Source organism: Sinohyriopsis cumingii, chromosome 5 (assembly GCF_028554795.1).
Source record: "Sinohyriopsis cumingii isolate HCF-2022 chromosome 5, ASM2855479v2, whole genome shotgun sequence".
Lineage (NCBI taxonomy): Eukaryota > Metazoa > Mollusca > Bivalvia > Unionida > Unionidae > Sinohyriopsis > Sinohyriopsis cumingii.
In genome coordinates, this window is record NC_142965.1 from 14,059,112 (window position 1) to 14,078,843 (window position 19,732).

Sequence of the window (19,732 nt, forward strand, 5' to 3'; positions counted from 1 at the left end):
GTGTACCGCGCGATGTTTATTTCTTGTCTTTTTATATACATATCGGTGTTGAGGTAGAAATTTCATACTGTCATTGACGTATTTCGGTGTGAATGCTTTATAGTCTCAGAAACCCGTGGATTAAGTACGATCAATTAACTTATGATACATACAACGCTTTAGATTTACTTACTACGTGTAAGAAGTAAATAAATCCGTACAGGAAAATAAAATCTATAATTCAAGTGCCTTTGGAGCTCCCCAAATTCTGCGATACCAATCTTACAGCATGTAAAGGTATCGGGTAGCTACGGTATTATAAAACTGTCAGTTCCGTAAACTAGCTTCTTTTGATTCTTTATATGTGGGAAATCGATATTTATAGCTTTGTTTTAGAAATGTTAGGAATAATTTACTCATCCAAGTATATTTTGTCTTTTTGACAATGAACATCACCGTATTTTGCTTATGGAGGATCTGTGTAGGTAGGCTTAGCTACTATGTTTTAACATTAAAGTCACACAGTTATTTCCCTTTCAGTAGATGCAGGTAAGAATGACAAGGACATATTTTCTTGTAGAATCTTTACTACCAATGCCTGCCTTTTCAAATCATGATGGAAGACATGGCCCCCATTTTATAAGCCGGAGGACGTCTATTCAATCCTCAGAAGACTAACAATATTGCGGCTACACTAAAACCTGGGGAAAAAAAAGAACGCAAACGTGATTAAGCACATTTGTATAGCCTTTGAAGCCATGACTTGACAGTTGAAACCACGAAAACAAAAGATATATCGCCTGCTTTTAAAAGCGAATTAAAAACAAACGAAAATACATCAATGACGACTCAGTTCGAGGTGGATTCAAACCCACCGTTACATTAGGATCTTGCGACCGACATTTCTATCTCTAGGTCTTGGGCTCTTACATCTACGATGGTTGCGAATCTCCGGAAGAGCAAATAATGTAAGCAGCTTTCAGAATGGAATCGGCGCAGTAAGAAGAATAAGATGACAAGCCATAGATTCAAGTAGATATTGACTACCAAAAAATTCGGAACCCTCAAATACGTCAAACTGAATGCGCTCAAGCATTTTATGTGAAATGAAACCAACTTTTATTTTCTTTATATTGTAATATGAACTTTATACAAAACAAGTGCAGGAGAGCTATGCATTTCATAAGCTGAACTACATAAATGAGAAAAATAATGGAGACAGTGTTTTGCAGGATATATGGTGTCTTTCCTTTTTTACCGTATAACAATCATAGATGAAAAAAACATTTTAAATCAATTTTACTTGTTGTATCTTGAAATCCTTCAGGAGCTTTTGTTGTGATTATTTAAGATGGTACTTTATGATTGTGTCAAGTTTGGACGGCCAAACTGACATGAAATTCAACTACTCCTATGTACAATCTTGAAACAAAACTACGTCATCAATGTGCCTTCTTCATAACGAATGTTCAAGGTCATAATGAAGTAAGAGTGCAGTTGGGTCCCGGAAACTTTTACCGCAGGAATTGCATATGCTAACCTTGGCTGATATTTCCGCAGAATGAAATTGTCTAAAGTGTTGCTTCAACAAGGGAAGGTGTTTAAATCTCTTTTTACACATAAGGCAAAGGTATGGTTTGAGTTTATTTGTCTTGTCTTTTCGATAGTGAACTGAAAATGTTGGAGTCATTGGATCAATCTTACTTAGCCAACGCGAAAATCGACCCTGTGTTTTGGAGTTTTCAGGCAAGACTGTGCTTGGAAAACATTTCCGATAATGAACAGAATGATCTACTCTTGGAGTAGAAAAAACTGGGAACAATTCCGAATCTACTTGATGACGCTGTGGTTCGCAGCGATTCCTAAAATCAACCATTTGCCTTTGTTGCGAAATAACACTATCTGTTGGTGAAAGACTCCGATTCAAAGGGGTCGTTTTCTGGTTTTGCATAGAAGCAACCTGGCTTTGAAACAAAGAGACCTGATTTTGGTTCTGCATCGGCTGAAATCCGGTATTACTAAACCTAGCTGTCTCTGGTATAGGTCGGGTGTTGCAACCAGTGAGGTGGTTTTCAGCGTGTTTGACCAGTTCCTGTAAATCGTTAGTTCGGAAGAAACACAGAGCACAAGCAAACGGCCGAGTGGCAAATTCATCAAAATCTGAGACAAGTTTTGCGTATCGCCCTGATGATGGAGGGGTCGATGTTACTCTCTCATCCTTCATCTGACTATTGCTTGCACTCAAGTTCGATGCAGTTTCAAAACTTCTTTGCAGATCATGCGCCGATGCTTGAGCATATAACGTCCCTGAACCCACTTGGCGCGATACAGTATTTATGGATTTATATGGTGGCTGATGTACATTTTCATTACAGTGCATCCTGATAACATGACCTCGGGGTTTGGTTTGGTCTGCGGTCTGGAAATTACGTTCTGTACACTTTAGAGTATTTGAATTTATGCTCGTATCACCGGGGTGGTTCTCTCTTTGATGCTTCAACATGTGCCCAACTGTGATGAAAGGCATGTTACAAATATGACATGTATGACAGGCGAGACCATGCTTTCTGACATGGCGATCGTAGGTGCTTTTGTACATGGTACCATATGCACACAGTTCACATTGATACTTCATGTCATCCTTTAGTGTCTGGTTGGATCCCACTTCGTGCGTAAGTTTTTCAAAATCATTTGTTGTTCTCAGGTCGACCTGGCATTCTACTTCATCTTCATTTAGATTAATCCAAATTTCATTTCCTGGTTTGTCCCCTAATTTCTCCATCTTGTGAATGTTCCTCATATGAAACTCTAGAACCATTTTCCGCCCGAAACCTTTAGCGCAGACCGGACAGCAATACTGAGGAATATCAACGGATGCATGACCCGAGTTTTCATTGTCTTTGCTTTCGTTAGATAACTTTTCTTTTGGACTATTGGTCAAACCTGTTGTTTTGGCTTCATCTTGTAGCCCTCTGTCATCAACGGAATCCGTTCTCCGTATTGGCTCTTCTTTTTTATCATGCATAACGTCATCATTGTCATGTGAAATATCAATCACTTCACTGTGTTCTTGCTCATCTCCATTCGTCGTCGTCGGCTTGCTTTGCATGCTTTCGTTTGGGCAGACAGATTCTTCTCCATTGTATCCCATAACAATCATAAGATCATCTACGTTGTGTTCTGTTCTCTTGTGATGCACAAGACTACCCGAAGTCATAAATGGTTTATTGCACGTACTACAGTGGTACCTAGCGACACCATGCTTATGTGTGTGTCTCGTGAGGTCAGAACTATAGAGAGTACCATAAGGACAATAGCTACAGTAAAATTTCGACTTCACCTTCTTGGTCAGCGCTTCGTTTGGATGCTCCTTTCTTTTGTGAAACTCTACATTCCCAGCTGTTTTAAATGGCATGTTACAAATATCGCAATTAAAATTTGACACGGCGTGCTTTCTAACATGTCGGTTTAAATCAGACTTATAGCGTGTTCTGTACGCACACATGGCACATTTAAATTTCTTTGGTAAACTTGATCGGTCGATATGTTTCTTATTTAAAAGTACGGGATTTGCATTTTGCGAAACAAAACTTTCCTGTTGCTCATGTGCTCTTGGACTTTTGCTGGTAACCTCGTTTTGAATTACGTTATGCATTTCACTTCCAGTAACATGATCAGCGTCAGGGAATAGTGTGTACACATAGTTTGTCCTTTGTTCTACCAGAGCCTGGATATCACTTGTGCTGGATGCAAAAGTCGAGCTGGGAACAGAAACGGAGTCAAAACTGGATGGTTTTGTCAGAGCAGTAGACATAAACACTGGCACAGCTGTAGAACCTTGTCTCAAGTCTCCATTGTATGTCTGGGAAATGTGACGTACGGAGGGAACTTCATGAAGGTAAGATGGACTTCGTGGCTCTGATTTCACAGACAAATCTTTCGGCTCATCCATGGAAAAGTCTAAATTTTCCTTGTTTGTTTGCTGAAATGGCAAGGAAAGAAAATCACGAGTTTTGGTTAAACTCCGTTAAGACAGTTCAATGACAATACTGAACATTTTTCGAGGAATGAATATATCGAAATTTGGATACAAGAACTCGTCTTTATTGTCTATTTTAATGCAAGTTAAAACACCATGAAATAACTCCTAAAGTCTTTGTACAAATCTCGTTTACTATGAATTTCACAAAATAGCACTAGGGTATTTTCAAATAAAAAAAGTATGATCGAGTCAAAAGAAAGTCTTTTTTCATTTTACATAAATAAATTGCATACGCATGAGAGCCTCAAAGGAAGAGACACGCCACTCTGAGAAAAGAATTCAAACTTAGACGATTTTTTTGCGTTGAAACCATCTCTGATATTGCTGTGTGATGGGATTTTCAAATTAGCCACTGTGGCAGATATAATGGATGTAAGATCGACACCATTTATATTTAAGACCACGCAGACACCAGTAGAATACTTTTGGTGAAAACTCATTATTGATATATCCATGCATTCAGGAGAGTTATTGACAATATGTTCAACGGGTTCATTGTGGCAATCACATTTTCGACATAATTTCCATTCAAGGCCAAGTAGAGATCGTAGTTAGTTTATTGGTGAAAACCCCATGCCAATATAACTTTCCATTAAGGGGGGGGGGGGGTCAATAGCAACCATATTAAGATGACTGACATGGTGGCCATACTGGATATTCTATCTGCACCATTTTTATTTAGACTCAATTAGACATCATAAAAAGCCTTCTGGATAAAACTCAATGCTGATATGACTTTCATCTAGGACTAGTAGTAAGATTTTCATGGATGCAGTCTGGATATCAGATCGGCACGGTATTTATAGACCAACTAGATACCACATTAAGTCTTCACGTGAAAACCCTGTACTGAAATGGTTTTCAATTCTGGAGGAGAAGCAATAGCAATGTTTTCAAGATGGCTGCTGTGGTAGCCATTATGTATGTTAGATCGGCACCATTTTCGTCACGAGCTAACAAGACGTCATAATATGACCACTTGTTAAAAGGAATAGTGATAACAAGATCGTCAAGATCGTTGATGTTTAGGCCACACATTGATTTTTAGGCCACATTGGATATTTCAGCGACGCCATTTTCATGTTGGACCAGAATGACCTTGCGATATATGTGTGTCAAGTTTCAAGGCAATCCTTCAAGGAGTTGAGGAGTAAAGATAACAAATTTGTGCTAACGGATTAATAGAGGTCGAACGAAGACCATCCCAAAAGCTCTTCTGGGTTAAGACTAGTATAGCTATATAATAAAAAAAAAAATTGGAAACATCTCTTTCTCTCTCTCAAACTCACACACACACACACACACACACACACACACACACACACACGCAAACACATTTCCAACAATAGACACACAGATACAGGAGCATCCTCTGATTCATTTTCGAGAGGGGGAGGCAAACATGTAGTGGTCAGATATTAAGTTTTTTGAATGTAGGTCAAAATATGTTTTGAAGGGAGAAGGGGTGGGGGGAGCACCTGCCCTTATGTGCAGGCGCCCATGGATAGACATGCCTTATTTATATATGAATTTACAATCTCCCTTGATTTATTTTTGTTGTTGTTGTTACTATTCGCATGTGTATAGTTAGAAACCAAATCTCATGCCAGAGCTTCTCTTACAGCTTTGCAATATTTACTCTGTTGTTGTTGTTGTTGTAGGGTTTAACGCCATTTTTCAGCACGCAATAGGCTATACATGGCGGCCAGTATTAATGGTGGAGGAAGAAACCGGGAAATCCCCGGAAAGAACCACCGACCCTCGAGAAGCTACTGGCAAGCTTTCTCACATATCCACATTGGCCGAATCCGAGACTCGAACCCACGCAGACAGAGGTGAGATGGCAGTGATCCGTAACGGTGAGCGCTTTAGACCACTCGGCCACTCGGGGCCCCAATATTTACTCTGAATCACTGTTCAAGTACAATTAATTAATATCATTCATGACAACATTACTTTTGTTGTTATTGCATACTCGTGTTATATTCAAGAAATGTCTCAAAACAAATATTTTAACAAACTGAAACAAAATTCTAATCGATAAATGAATGAATAACAACACGATAAACCTTTGGAATGTTCTGAAAACATCTCCTTTACAGTTCGTAGTGAGCCCCAACAAATTATCGCTAATGTTACAAAGGATTACATAATCTGATTCTGGCGCAATACATGTGTGAAACGGTAAATTTATTGTCAATATCTACATAAATAATCAGTACTTTATGTTGCTAAACTTGATGTAATTTGGAAATAGCCGCAGTTAAAATATATATTTTGACTCTCAAAACGTGAATTTTCATCTCTTCTAATGTCTAGTGGCCAATTTCCAAATTTTTGAAGCAACGTACAACACCTCCATTGTAAATTGCATCTTGCGACATGTTACAAGCCTATAAGCGCTCATTTCTTGATCGTATTTATACTTTTTGATAATCGACCGCCTTGGATGCGGGAAGTCGCGGGTTCGAGCCCCGGCAAAGTCTTGTCAAAAACTTATAAAAGTGGTACTAGCAGGTGCCTCGCTTGACGCTCAGCATTAAGAGTTAGTATTAGGACTGGTCGGCCTGGTGTCAGGATAATGTAACTGGGTGGGAGGGACATCATGCTACATGTCTGCGGATTGATGCCCAGTGCTAGATTTCACTAGGCATCGTTGAGATATGACTGTAACCTTTTATAAAACTACGTTAAAAATCCAATCATACAGAGAGAGAGAGAGAAACTGATGAAATTCCACCCTGTTTACACATCTACTGATCCGCATTAACTATAAAGCACAGTATAATAAATACAATTAAACTTTTTTTTCACGGCATCACTTTGTTTCGCGGGTCATTCCCAGTGCCGGATTTAGACAGAGCGAGGCCCTAAGCTATGAGAAGCTGTAGAGGCCGTATTTGGTATTTAAAAAAATTGAGCGGCCACTTCAGATTGTGAATTCAGACTGTGAGGCCCTCAGCTGTAGCTTGTATATCTTATGCCTAAATCCGCACTGATCATTCCTTATACATTTTCAAAGCTGACCGACAGTGCCACATGATCAAAACAAAACCTTCTTTTCATTCCAAAGTCGTGTGTGTTAAGATATATGTGCCCTTCCAGGTCATTACAGCAAGTAGTTTTGCCATATGACTTTATGTGAGAAACTACGGCACATGGTAATTTTGATGCAGAATTACATAGACTACTATATCGTTGTTATTACAATTAGGTATAAATAGTTACTGAGCTGCCGCTAGAACAAGCACCGTATCTTACTTTTCAAAACTTCACTAAAACAAAGTTCAAACTTTGTTTTGAACTATTCCCATAAACAGGTAGTTGTCAAGCTAAGGCTTCTCGTCCATAATATTAATAATAATAATAATAAACAACTTTCTTTAACGAGGATAACACATATGGTCCTGACTGACGCATCTGCCATGTGGTCCTCAGAATTTGTAATTGGCTATGTTAAAAACAAAATAAAACAACAACAAAAAAAGAAACGTAAGTCCATGCACATAATCAGGTATCATCGCACACACATTCATACATATTTAACCAGAATGATCATGTATGACTATACTGGGAAACATATACACATATGAATAATACAATATACGATACACAGGCACATACATTTCAGCATAAGTCGCTCGTATTATATATATATATATATATATATATATATATATATATATATATATATATATATATATATATATATATATATATATATATATATATCGAATAAGATCTGGAAATATCATTTATTCAGAGCTTTTAATGTCATATGTCATTCCAGCTGGTCAAGAAAGAATTTATTTAATTATAGTTTAAAAAGAAGCATCGGAAGTTGAATTACGTATCCTAAGCGGTAAGCAATTCCATACATTAGGTACTGATACAGTAAATGAACCTTTGTAATGATTGGTTTTCGACCACGGAATCTAGAGATTGTTGTTAGACGTCAATCGGAGATTACGCTCAGTGTTCAATGATCTTAGTTCAGTTAGGTTAGATATATGACCTGGAGAAAGACCGTGTAAGGACTTACATGTCAGGATTCCTTTAAAATAAAAAATACGTTTCTGTATAGGGGGTTTCAAAGTTGCAACGCAGTTACTTATCGTAGCGCCTAAAAATTACCTCCCTTGCTCCAATGCGCATGCCCACAAAAAAATCCAGTTCCGGATAGTTCACCGTTCTACACTTGGTGTTATGTGTTTTGGATTTTGAACGTAGCTTTAACAATTTTTCAGTTCTAACACTAACCTCTTAATGCTGAGAGCCAAGCGAGGCAGCTGTTAGTACCATTTTTGTAAGTCTTTGGTATGACTCGGCAGAGGATCGAACCCAAGACATCCCGCATCCGAGGCGGACGCTCTAACCACTAGGCAACCGGAGCGGTTTCTACACATGGTTAGCGAAACATAAAGTCAACAAAGGAAGGAGTCTTAACTGTACTACAGATCATTATGGTTAAACCATTAAATCATGTCTAACATCTTTTGTTCATACTAGGATATTAATTATAGACATTAAATCAGATAATTAGATTCAGTGTCCATACTTACATTATATCAGATAATTAAATAATATTTACTTTCCATACTTAAATGACATCAAATAATTTAATTAAATACACTGTCCATACCTGATAATATAGATTCATTATCCATAATTTCAGATACATTTGTAGGAACATTTCACTTTGCTGTCCGATTTTAAACATTTATTGCACATTTTTGGCTCTATAACTTTAAGGAAAACAATCTCAACAATTTGCATTCTTCTATGTTGATATATCCTTCTTTCTCAGTTACTTTCGCAAGGCCAATAGGTCGTTTATAACACGAGTTAAGAAAGTTATAACACAAGTTCGATAAGAAAATTATAACACGAATTCGATACGTTAGCTGATTTGTAAATGCTGAATATTTTAAACCAGAAAAGTTTTTTTTTTTTTTTTAAATGGAACAGTATTTTAATGTATTCAGAGGAACTTAACAAAGCAATAATTACATTAGCTATCATAACGATAAAGGAGTTTAATTAATGCAGACATAATATTTATTCATATTTGGGTGTAAATATCGTACAATATTCAGATTAAATAACATGCCCAATGACGTTTATTTTTGTTTCATTTTCTTTTTGACTTCTGAAACATCAAGTATCGGACGGTACATGCAATAACTTTCAGAATAATTTTTCTTTGCTTATGCTGACACGTAATAACTCTCAAATTTGCTGGGGTCTTTAGACAACATTTTTGATTGCCGCCAGAAAATTCATCTAGAATAGCCTTTTTAAAGTTAGTTTAATTCTGTTTAACTCTCCTTGCATCAAACATGTAAGTTTTAAAGATCCAATTATTTCACAGATTCCGTTCTATTACTTTGGTTCACCTTTTAAATCAATATTGATCCACGTGACCGGATGTGAAATTGCAAACAGTATGATTTAAAAAAGAGACTGCTTGTAAGAACATGCTCTACAAGTCAGTAATAACTGGATACTCACAAATATTCATATTTGTTGTCTTTATCTATCAGTCACTCTTTCTATCTTAGCATCATTTTATACTCGTTTTTAACCAGAAGTATGTTTATGTAATATACGTATGCGAACACACATTCATTCGAGGATATACATACCCATGCACCAGATGAAATGAGACAGGCAAACAAACAGGCAGATAGATGAGAGCCACAAGTGTCCCATACATGCATAGTGTGTCTAACATCGATATTTCTCCAAATTGTATACTCTAAAATTTCCTACCGTTCAAGGAAATAAAATTAAAATAATCATCAAGGCAACTCGTATATGTGCCTGTCTGTTCAAGCGTAGTTGACATTTGTGCATTTTGAAAAAAAATCAAATTATTTCAGGAAAAATACAATAAACATTAATAGAAAAGCAACAGTCTAAATCAATAATAAAAGAACCTTAAAAAGTTATAATTTTTTTCTCGTTGTCGTTCAACTTCCTTTAACTGCTATAATTGAAACTGTAAAAAAAATAAACATATTTACATTATTCTTCAAGCGAGATAAATTGCAAGAACTTTTTACGGAGCGATACACTTTCGCACAATCAAATAATACAAACTAGAGCATAAGGTAGTAATGGAAAGATAAATCATTTCTGAAGTAGGCAGAGACTATTTATTTGAAAGCTGGGAGCAGCACAAGTTAGTGAGGGGAAAAAAAGATGTAAAAAAAATTGATCAACTATTGATATAATTTCTTTTTAAGAGAGTGAGATCTCGATCCTGCTTGCATAATGTGAGCGGTCTGTCACATTTTCTTGATCTACATCTGCCATCTTAATTGATTGAACTATCCGGAAGTGAGTTGCACCGAGATGCCCTCTGGTGTTTTCAAGGGGAGATGCTAACCGTGAAACCCCTTATAGGTAGCCATTGCAGACGTGAAAACAAAACATTCGAAGGAGTCATAACAGAAAGTTTCAGTATTATTCGGGCTGCCCTTTTCTGGAGTTTATCAGTTCTGGACAGATCATAATTGGATGTGTTTCCCCATGTGGTACAGTCGTAATCTATCAGTGGTAGCATATAACCCGAAAAATAACGTTCAAGTGATTGTGGCGGTAGAAATTTCGAAAGCAATTTTAACAGAGTTATTCTTTTAACTACCATTGCACATAGGTGATCGATATGTACATTCCAGCAGAGGTGTTGATCATTGGAGATACCAATAAGTTTTTGACATAATATCTGGGATCACCATGATTTGAATAGATGAACTCTGCATGTGATTTCAAGAACATTTATTGAAGTTGTGTCAAAATTATTTTCAAATGTTTACGACTGTCATTTTCTGTTGTCGTTTTAGAGACTACTGAAACATAGCTTGCTTGTGGAGAGACTAACAAAATATTACTTGCTTGCTTGTGCGGCAGTTAATTAAATATTTTTTTTCTGCCTGTAGTCAAGCTATCCCCCTATCGGTTAAAATTATTTATTGAATAGTTTCCGCGGTGCTTACTGTTGTTATGAGGCCAAAATACATTGTGTAATGACCAAGACCACAAACCTTCGGGTGCACAAGCGATACAAATGAAACAAGTTTCAAACTTTTGTCTTCTGAACGAGTTTGTAATCTGACTAAAAATTTGATGCTCACATTATTCGATGGCTACTGCGTATGCCTCCGGGTTTTCATTCTTGGTATCACGTGACTTGTATTCACCCTAATAACTGATGTGATCCTTTCAGGGCTTTTGGATTGGGATTTGTGCCATTGTTATTGACGTGGGTGCAAATTGTGCGCGTGCTTAACTAGTCGAAACACTAATTCTTACGACTGTAAAGCAGATGAATGATAGATTCGATCAAACTGGTATCCACCTCATCCCTGAAGAGTTAGTCATCTATACACAGCCACGTTCTACACGCAATACGCATTGTTTTCCTTGGCCAAAAACTTCAGGTGACTATCTTCGACACTTTATGACAGGCTATATCTTTGCAGACATTAGCGAACATAGATTAAGGCCTGAGAATCTAACGCTTTTATCACGGGGAAAAATGACCCATGAAATCAAGCGGAAAGGAAATGTTTTGCATATTAATATTTAGTACGTTTAAACAGCACTTCGACACATTATTAGAGTTATCATAATTTTGCAAGCGCCCCTGTTTATCATGCGTAAGAACTGAAAGATATGTGTCGACCTCGGCTGGCCTTGAATGTATCAAACCCAGGACCTGTAGATAGTCCAACGCTCTGATTCCCAGCAGAGTTACCACGGCTTACATATGCCAAGTTAAGCATCAAAACTAATCTAAAAATTACGTTTTATTCATTTACTTGGCCATTACGCCATTATGACGTATGTTACTTTAAGTATACAAAACATAGATACCAGTTGTAATCGGTACCTTTTATCTGAACACAACAAAATAAAATAAGAAAAGTTAAATAACTACAGGAGTTCGAGGGCAAAGTATAATTTTCGGGAGATTATCTCCCTTGGATTGCCCTCTCTTTATTCAGGCTACGGATGCCCGAACGAATGTTCTATTTTCCTGATTAGTTCATTTTTTAGACAAGAAAAAAAAAGAAAGAAAAAAAACTGCTGTACGATGGGTTGGGGGTCGGGCATCTAAGGCGCTCGACTATTTGGATCATTGGCATCTCACCTCTTTCCACGTGCGTTCGACTCTCTCGGTCTCGGCCAACGTGGGTGTGACTAAGCTTGTTAGTAGTTTCCTGTGGTCGGTGTATCTTCCTACACCATACACAGTGGCTGCCATTTATAGCCTATCACTTGCTGAGAAATGGCGTTAAGCACACAACAAAAACACTAAGGATGGATAGTAACACTGGTATCTTGTATACACTTTATATACGGGGGGGGGGGGAGGGGAGTTAATTCTGCAGATTCATGGCTATATAGCGCAAAGTAAATTTTGGCAACTCTAAACGGCACGCAAAACAGACTATGGAAAAAATTAAGGTGGTGAAATATTTAGAATACAGTCATTTTATTTCATATACACCTAACACTTATAAAAACTCTTTATCACCATGAACTTCATCACTAGACCCATCTGAAACGAAAATATGTTGACTATTTTAGTTGCTTCTTGCGAAACCAGGCTGAATCGAGTCTATTCTGCATCCGCGTGCTCGCAATGGGGTAGGGTGGGGCGGGGTGTGAATGGATAGATAGATGGTTGGACGGATGGGCGAACTTTCGATCATATTCGTTTAAATGTTTACGTCACGATATAGATTTTAATGTATATTATATTCTACTTCAGTAGAAAAAAATAAGGATTTATTCGCCTGATTTAATCAATTTGTATTGTATGAATGTATATTAGATAAACGTGAAGACGGCGAATGAGATAATACACGCTACGATTCCTTATTTAGAATGGATCCGCTTTTTCATGTATAGGATATTCTTTTTTCTGACATTCTAACATTAACCTGCTACTACGTCATGTATGAAAAGTAACTAGAAGAATTTGTAGTACATAAATTTAATAATAGTAGTTCTGCTGCAGAAATAGCTGCGAATAAGGGTGTAGCTTTTTTTTGTGTGTTCTTTTTGTTATCATGCCCGATCTAGCACTGGCGTTTCAATGATAATTGTGCCAAGCCTTGCTCTTTGTTAAGTTGACTAATCTTCAATACGCCTAACTCAGACAGAGACAGATCTACACTCACAGCACAGAAATCTTTTTAATCCAGGTACGTTGTCGTAAATACTCGCGTCCTCAATAAAGCGCATAATTGTACTATGGATAATAACGACAACTTAACCTGACCTGAGCGTAACTGATACGCTTTATCGTACATTGTACACTGGCGGCTCGCCCCCAGCAAATAGAAAATGGGCTTGTGCTTAAAGAACAGTAACTATGCCTCTCTGACTGAATCAATTATATCCCCAGCTAGGCTCGACACATGTCTGCAATGCAGCTGCTAGCAGCCACTAAAAAAGCAACAATCGTAATCGATCCTAAGCATTTCCTTGAACCTTGGCTTAGTTCTCTTTAAAAGTCTGTTTCAAGCACATGCTGTTTTTCAATCGCACACAGAAAATGTGCACAAGTGAGTCACAAATAGTGTACACTTACTGGTCAAGTGTTGTCATGCTATTAATAAAGCACATACTTTAAGTGGCTTAAAATTAGACAATACACCTAAAACAGAATAAAATGGTATGTAAAATGTATCGTAGACTTGCTTACCTTGCGTAAGTTGGGACGGATAGATAATCGTTTCAACTTCTTGACCCATGTGCTGTTGAAAATTTGGTGTCATAAGCGGGACATGTTGCCACGCTAGTGTCGTCTGTAGATTGGCAGATAGCCGAGAGCGACCCACTTGATATAGCCTAAGTTGCAAGCGGCTTAAATGCTATTTCAACTGCGACGTTACATGTAAGGCGAGCTGTGAATAGCTTGAGGCTATATATACTAATGTGGTCGTTGAGGAAATGGCTTGATGTTATGTTTATACTTGCACATATGCGTTAAGCAGAAGCATTTGTAATTTAAATCTTACCGTATTCATTATATCATAACTACCCATAGTATTTTATTGTGCTTTTAATCTTTTATTTGTCTTTGGCTTGTGTTTTGCCATATAGCTCGCCCGCCGAAAATCACACTGCATAATGAAAGGTTATCACAAGCTGCTGAAATATGAAGATAACAATGCAGTATGGCGATATTATGCTACACCAACACATTATTTTTTATCATATTTTTTAAAATATATTTCTGACATAAATTGCCGTACTTCCAATTTTTGTCAGAAACATTAAAAATGGAGTGTAACAACTTGTCGTTCTACATAAAAGCGAGAGATCTTTGACTCACCTGAACCAAATTACAGGAACACTAATGCTATTCGTGAGACGATGTCGTTTGACGTCGGTTGAAACACAGACAAACATTATGTGGTTTGTGTTTACGGTTTTAGCTATGCTTTTCAGCAATGCCTGATGATAATCTCTTTCTCATTACTTTTTTTATTTTCGTATTTCTACTCAAATTTGCATGAACTTAAGAAAATAAATAATTGTATTAGTGAACTGATTATGCCTTAATTGTTCCATCGAGATGTATTTGTATGTCAAGTCGCTAGCAATCATCTTGTTTAGATTATCATATATTGCAGCCTCTACAGAAATAGGTCACGTGATGCAAAATTCTTATGATTATGACGTTAATATAAATAGGAAAAGTGAATATGGATAATGGTGCTGAAAACATCCCGTCCCTGATCGACAGATAAACATAGCTACATCGCTACCCACTCTAATCTTTCTTTCTGGACAAATCGATGTTTATTATACTCTAAAAATATTAACTCCATCAAGTGACCTTGACTTTGATCCTATGACCCTAATCTTGAACTTTGCCCCAAAGCAATGAACACTCATCTACATTCGACGTTTGCAAACTTAGGGTACATCAATCAACTTTGCACCAAGTCACACTCAAAAAACCTAGAGCACATATTTATTTTCGATAATGCCGTAACATGCAATCGCAATAGCAATCACCCTATTCAAATATTCCGGATAGCGAGTTTCATTTTTAATCAAGAGATCATTTTCAAATCATGGTGCAGAAACTTTAGTGTGGATGACAAGAACAGTGGAAACACGTTTGTTTGCAGCCGTTATTTAATGTGTTTAGAGAATATTTTAAAACAGTACTCTATGACAGGGACAATGCTGAAGTTGAGAGTGCCACTCAAGCTAACAGGTCTCAATTTTATAAAAGCGGAAGGAAACGTAAATAGGTGGGCGTGCACACGTTTTAAGCGTGTTCCTGATAAACAAATACACATCTTGCATGTTGATAATATACATAGGAACCTTTGCATCAAGGTGTCAAACGTAGTCTTGAAGAATGCAAATATCTCCGTAGAAGACCACAAATAATTTAGGATCCTTTATCTGTTCCCATTTATGTAAAATACAAAGTACGCAGTATAAAAGCAGGCAAATCATGATTCTGTGTATTTTCTTTTCAAAGTCATAACATATTTTTGTATCTGAACAACTAACAGCTGCCAAGAAAACCATACTGAACTATTTGTATTCTCTTTGTAATATAACAAAAACTGAGTTATTCAATTTCTTCCTCAACCGCTGTTGGAGTATGTCTCTATGAAGTATGATTCCAAAATAAGTCAAGATTAAGCCAATCTGAAACTCTGATCTACAAGAGAGCTACATTAAAACACACAGTGGTCAATGAGTAGCAGCTTACATTTGCAAACAATATACATCGTCTGTCTGTCTGTCTGTCTCTCTCTCTCTCTCTCTCTCTACACACACACACACACACACACACACACACACACACACAGCGGTATTATGCATATTTATTATTTATGTGTTATTTTCAAAAAAATGTAAAATTATACTTGTGGGTTCGATCCTCGACCGAGTCATACCAAAGACTTACAAAAATGGTACTAACAGTTGCCTCGCTTGGCGCTCAGCATTGAGAGGTTAGTGTTAGGACTGGTCGGCCCGGTGTCAGGATAATGCGACTGGGTTGGACATCATGCCACATGTCTGCGGCATAATGCCACAGTGCTAGTCATCACTATAAACTGCCACACTGCCGACAACGTAGCGATATGATTGAAATTTTTTTAAAAACACACACACACACACACACACACACACACATTATACCTGGGTTTCGATTTTGCGTACAGCATTTCCTGAGGGTGGTTTATTTATATCGTACATTCTTGGATGTAGTGAGTTAGTTTACTCCATGCTAGACGAGCAAAGTGCTTACGATGTAAAAACCGATAGACCTCGAGCTCATGGGCCGTCCATTGCAACATAGCCAGTGTACATATAGTCTCATGGTAAACTTCTCTAACTTCACATACCAAAATACTTGTCGGTAAGCGGTGCACTGATCGGTATGGAAAGCCGCAGGTCCATAGATCGGAGCAAACAGGCTCGGCCCTAAGGCAAGACGAACGAGGCAGTCGCCTTGGGCCCAGTTTACTTGCAATGCAGTTTTTTTTGCTTGGGGCCCCGCACTCTTCGCTTGCTGCCTTGGGCTCCGCATGCTGCCTTGGGTCCGGCACATCCTAGGGCCGGGCCTGGGAGCAAATGTCCATCTGTAGAGATACGTGAATTGTAAAAACTGTTTTCTTTTCTCATCTGTAATTGTTTTGTTTTTATTGTTCTAACATTTTACTGTACATTTTAGATAGTTCCAAACTATGCAATGCAAAGATAGATTATAGTCCGTTTTCAAGTTCGCCAGTTTTAAAACCGAACAGAATTATAGTCACATAAATATTGCATGTATAAAAGGACGAGAGAATGTTACTTCAAATTCTGTAAAATTCGAACTGTCCGATTCAGATTCGCATACCAACCTGAACATTTATAATCTTGTACAGTAGTTCCGATGAAATGATTTACTATGAAATAATGCTCTTGGGAACGCGCATGCGTAACGTACGTCAATGCAATTGTTAGATTACCGTGTAGCATGTACTATATACATCATAGTCATTACATGTACAGTTATTTGGACAGCCATTCTTTGATTGAGAGCGGAGACGATGTGTTTTATGTACGAGTCCGGTCTGCTTGCCTGCCTGTGTTGGGAAGTGTGGTAGCATGTACTATATACATCATAGTCATTACATGTACAGTTATTTGGACAGCCATTCTTTGATTGAGAACGGAGACGATGTGTTTTATGTACGAGTCCGGTCTGCTTGCCTGCCTGTGTTGGGAAGTGTGGTAGCTGTTGATGCTGTCCATCTTGGAGCTGTGACGTGTTTGAGTTGTACTGTCCATGATGTGATGGAGCTGTTGTGGAAGCCATTGCATTTATCGGATGTGTGCGTGTTGGGAGCTGTTGTCAACTGTACAGTTGGTGCTGGTTTGGATGCTCGGTAGTGGTTCTGAGACTTTGTATATAGCTGGTGTGCTGTCGGTGGCAACTTTGGCTCAGAGGAAGATGGTGGTTATCTGTGTGGAGGAACCAAAGCTCCTGGACCAACGGGCCTTCAGGAAACAAAGGACTCCAAGTGGTCGTTAGACAGGCTGGGAGGGGCTGACTCTTCGTGGTGGCTCCTTAACCATCAGACAGCGATGGGACAGAGGATACCATGTGGTTGTCTATTTGACGCCACAATTTCTCCTACCTTTTGGATTACTTACCATTATCACTATTCGAGCAGCAATACGGACAGATATGCCATCAATATCGCTATTTGAGAGAAAACTGTCATTATCATTACTTATGAGAAAACCATTATTCATTTGAAAATCATCATTATCGATATGTGACTGAAAGTCGTCATGACCATTGAGTGATTATTCAGTGTTTTCATTTAATTTCCATCATTGGTCATATTGACAGAATCATCATATTTATTTAATTTATATTCATTAATTCTTGTTGATTGTTCAGAAGTTGTATGATTCGTTCCAGATGGGAACAATACAATTTTCTTTATATCGGCTATTTAACTCGGCGCGCGTTTTGCTAATTCTGTTGTTTGAATTTATAAACACTAGTTTGGTGTCGGAATTTAATATTATTTTTTTTAAAATCACAATTTGAATAAACATCTGTTTAGGTAATCGCTGTTTTCACAATAATCTGACCCCAATCTAGATTGTATATAATTTCTTTCAAGTGCACTGAATTCACGAGTCGTGTGTTTGGAAATTAACAGATGCATGCAAAATGTGACAACGAGCACAACAGCTTAAATTAGTGTCAAAGGCATTTGCATTACATAGAACAATAATTAAACTAGAAATCATTGAATTTACAAAACTTTACATGGCTATTATCCAACTGAAATTTTTGTAAAGTTTAGACGTCGTAATAACTGGCTTAAGCTCAGATGATACAGTTGGAACCAAGTTGGTATTGACCTTTAAAAAAAAAAGAAGGAAAATCAAGGCTGTTATTGCTTGAACATAACGTGAAGAGATTTTTTCCTGGATAATAGCTACTGAAAAGATGTTGATAAAATAAAATATCAACATGAATTTAAAAAGCAGCTCTAATTATATTGGCAGGTTAATAAATAGTACACTAAATGAACAAACTTTGAATTTAAAAACGAATGCCCTAACAAATAAAGATTGTGTTGGGGTGTCTATTTTCGGAGTCTTCATGGTTGATGCAACTTAGTTTCACTGTTTTTAAGCGGTGTTCTTGGGAACATTTTCTTTTCTTTCACGGTTGCAATATCTGTAAAAGTGAAGTTTTCTGTAACTGGACAAGCGTTCAGCTTCCCGGTCATCCAGTGAGATGTACCGTTTAGACTAACTTGTTTACTGCATGCAGTATATCTTGCACGTGATAAGGTACATTCTTTTTGTGCATGTTCTGTTGGTTTCTTATGTTCAATGATTCACATTTCAATGTACCAAAGAATATGTTGATCTCGACCGTATGACGTCTGGTTTTGCATCTTTCCTCGCCCTGGACACAGATCGCATTAGAAGATGAAGACGTTGGACAAAAGTACAGTTCCATAGCTGTTCTATTCGTTTGTCCATACCTTTAGTGATATATCAATTGCAATTGCCCACAGCTAGGAATCCTACTGGATATGCCACCTACGAACAAAAAAACCAATAGCCATAAGCCAAGACTCGAAAAGGAACCCACAAATAAAATCATCCTCTATGTAAAGCTCATAATTTTTATTTCAATAATTTGTTCATTTAGTTCTTTATTAATTCACTCTCTTATAATTAATTTCTTTTGTAGCTATTGTTCTGGTAGTTACTGTCACAAAGAAAAAACGCATTTTCTGGGTTATAATCTATAGCAATACCACTTTACATTATGCAATATAGATTGCACTATCGCTCCTCCTTTTGTAGGTCAACACTAAACAGGCTACCATTTTATGAGTTCAAGCTGATTGGTATGATATCGAAAATTTTCAAACAATAAGTTCTTTACAAAGATTAGTCTGGTAAGTTCTATGCTTTTCATTCGTGTTTATTGTGCATACGCAATCACACACACACTTGTCATAATGGTCACCTGGTCATAATTGCCCTTTTAATTCACTCCCTCTTCCGGCAAAAAAGTCGTGAATCGTGAATACAATGAACCGATTTTCTTGGTCATCTACTATGTGTTAATCAAAATAATTTTCTTCCTGCCTTAAGCAGTCAGGAGTGCGGACTGACATTTATATGCAT

The 19,732-nt window shown here is 37.5% G+C and overlaps 1 protein-coding gene across 1 annotated transcript; it reads right to left on the bottom strand.

Annotated features, from left to right (window-relative positions):
• Positions 1 to 1,074: 1,074 nt before the first annotated feature.
• Positions 1,075 to 13,960, bottom strand: LOC149798663 (uncharacterized). Its single transcript, XM_089957507.1, has 2 exons — positions 13,743 to 13,960; positions 1,075 to 3,961 (listed from the first exon to the last, which is right to left on the bottom strand). The coding sequence occupies exon 2, from the start codon at positions 3,929 to 3,931 to the stop codon at positions 1,436 to 1,438; it is 2,496 nt and encodes an 831-aa protein (XP_089813633.1). The 5' UTR covers positions 3,932 to 3,961; positions 13,743 to 13,960; the 3' UTR covers positions 1,075 to 1,435.
• Between the last annotated feature and the right edge of the window lie 5,772 nt (positions 13,961 to 19,732).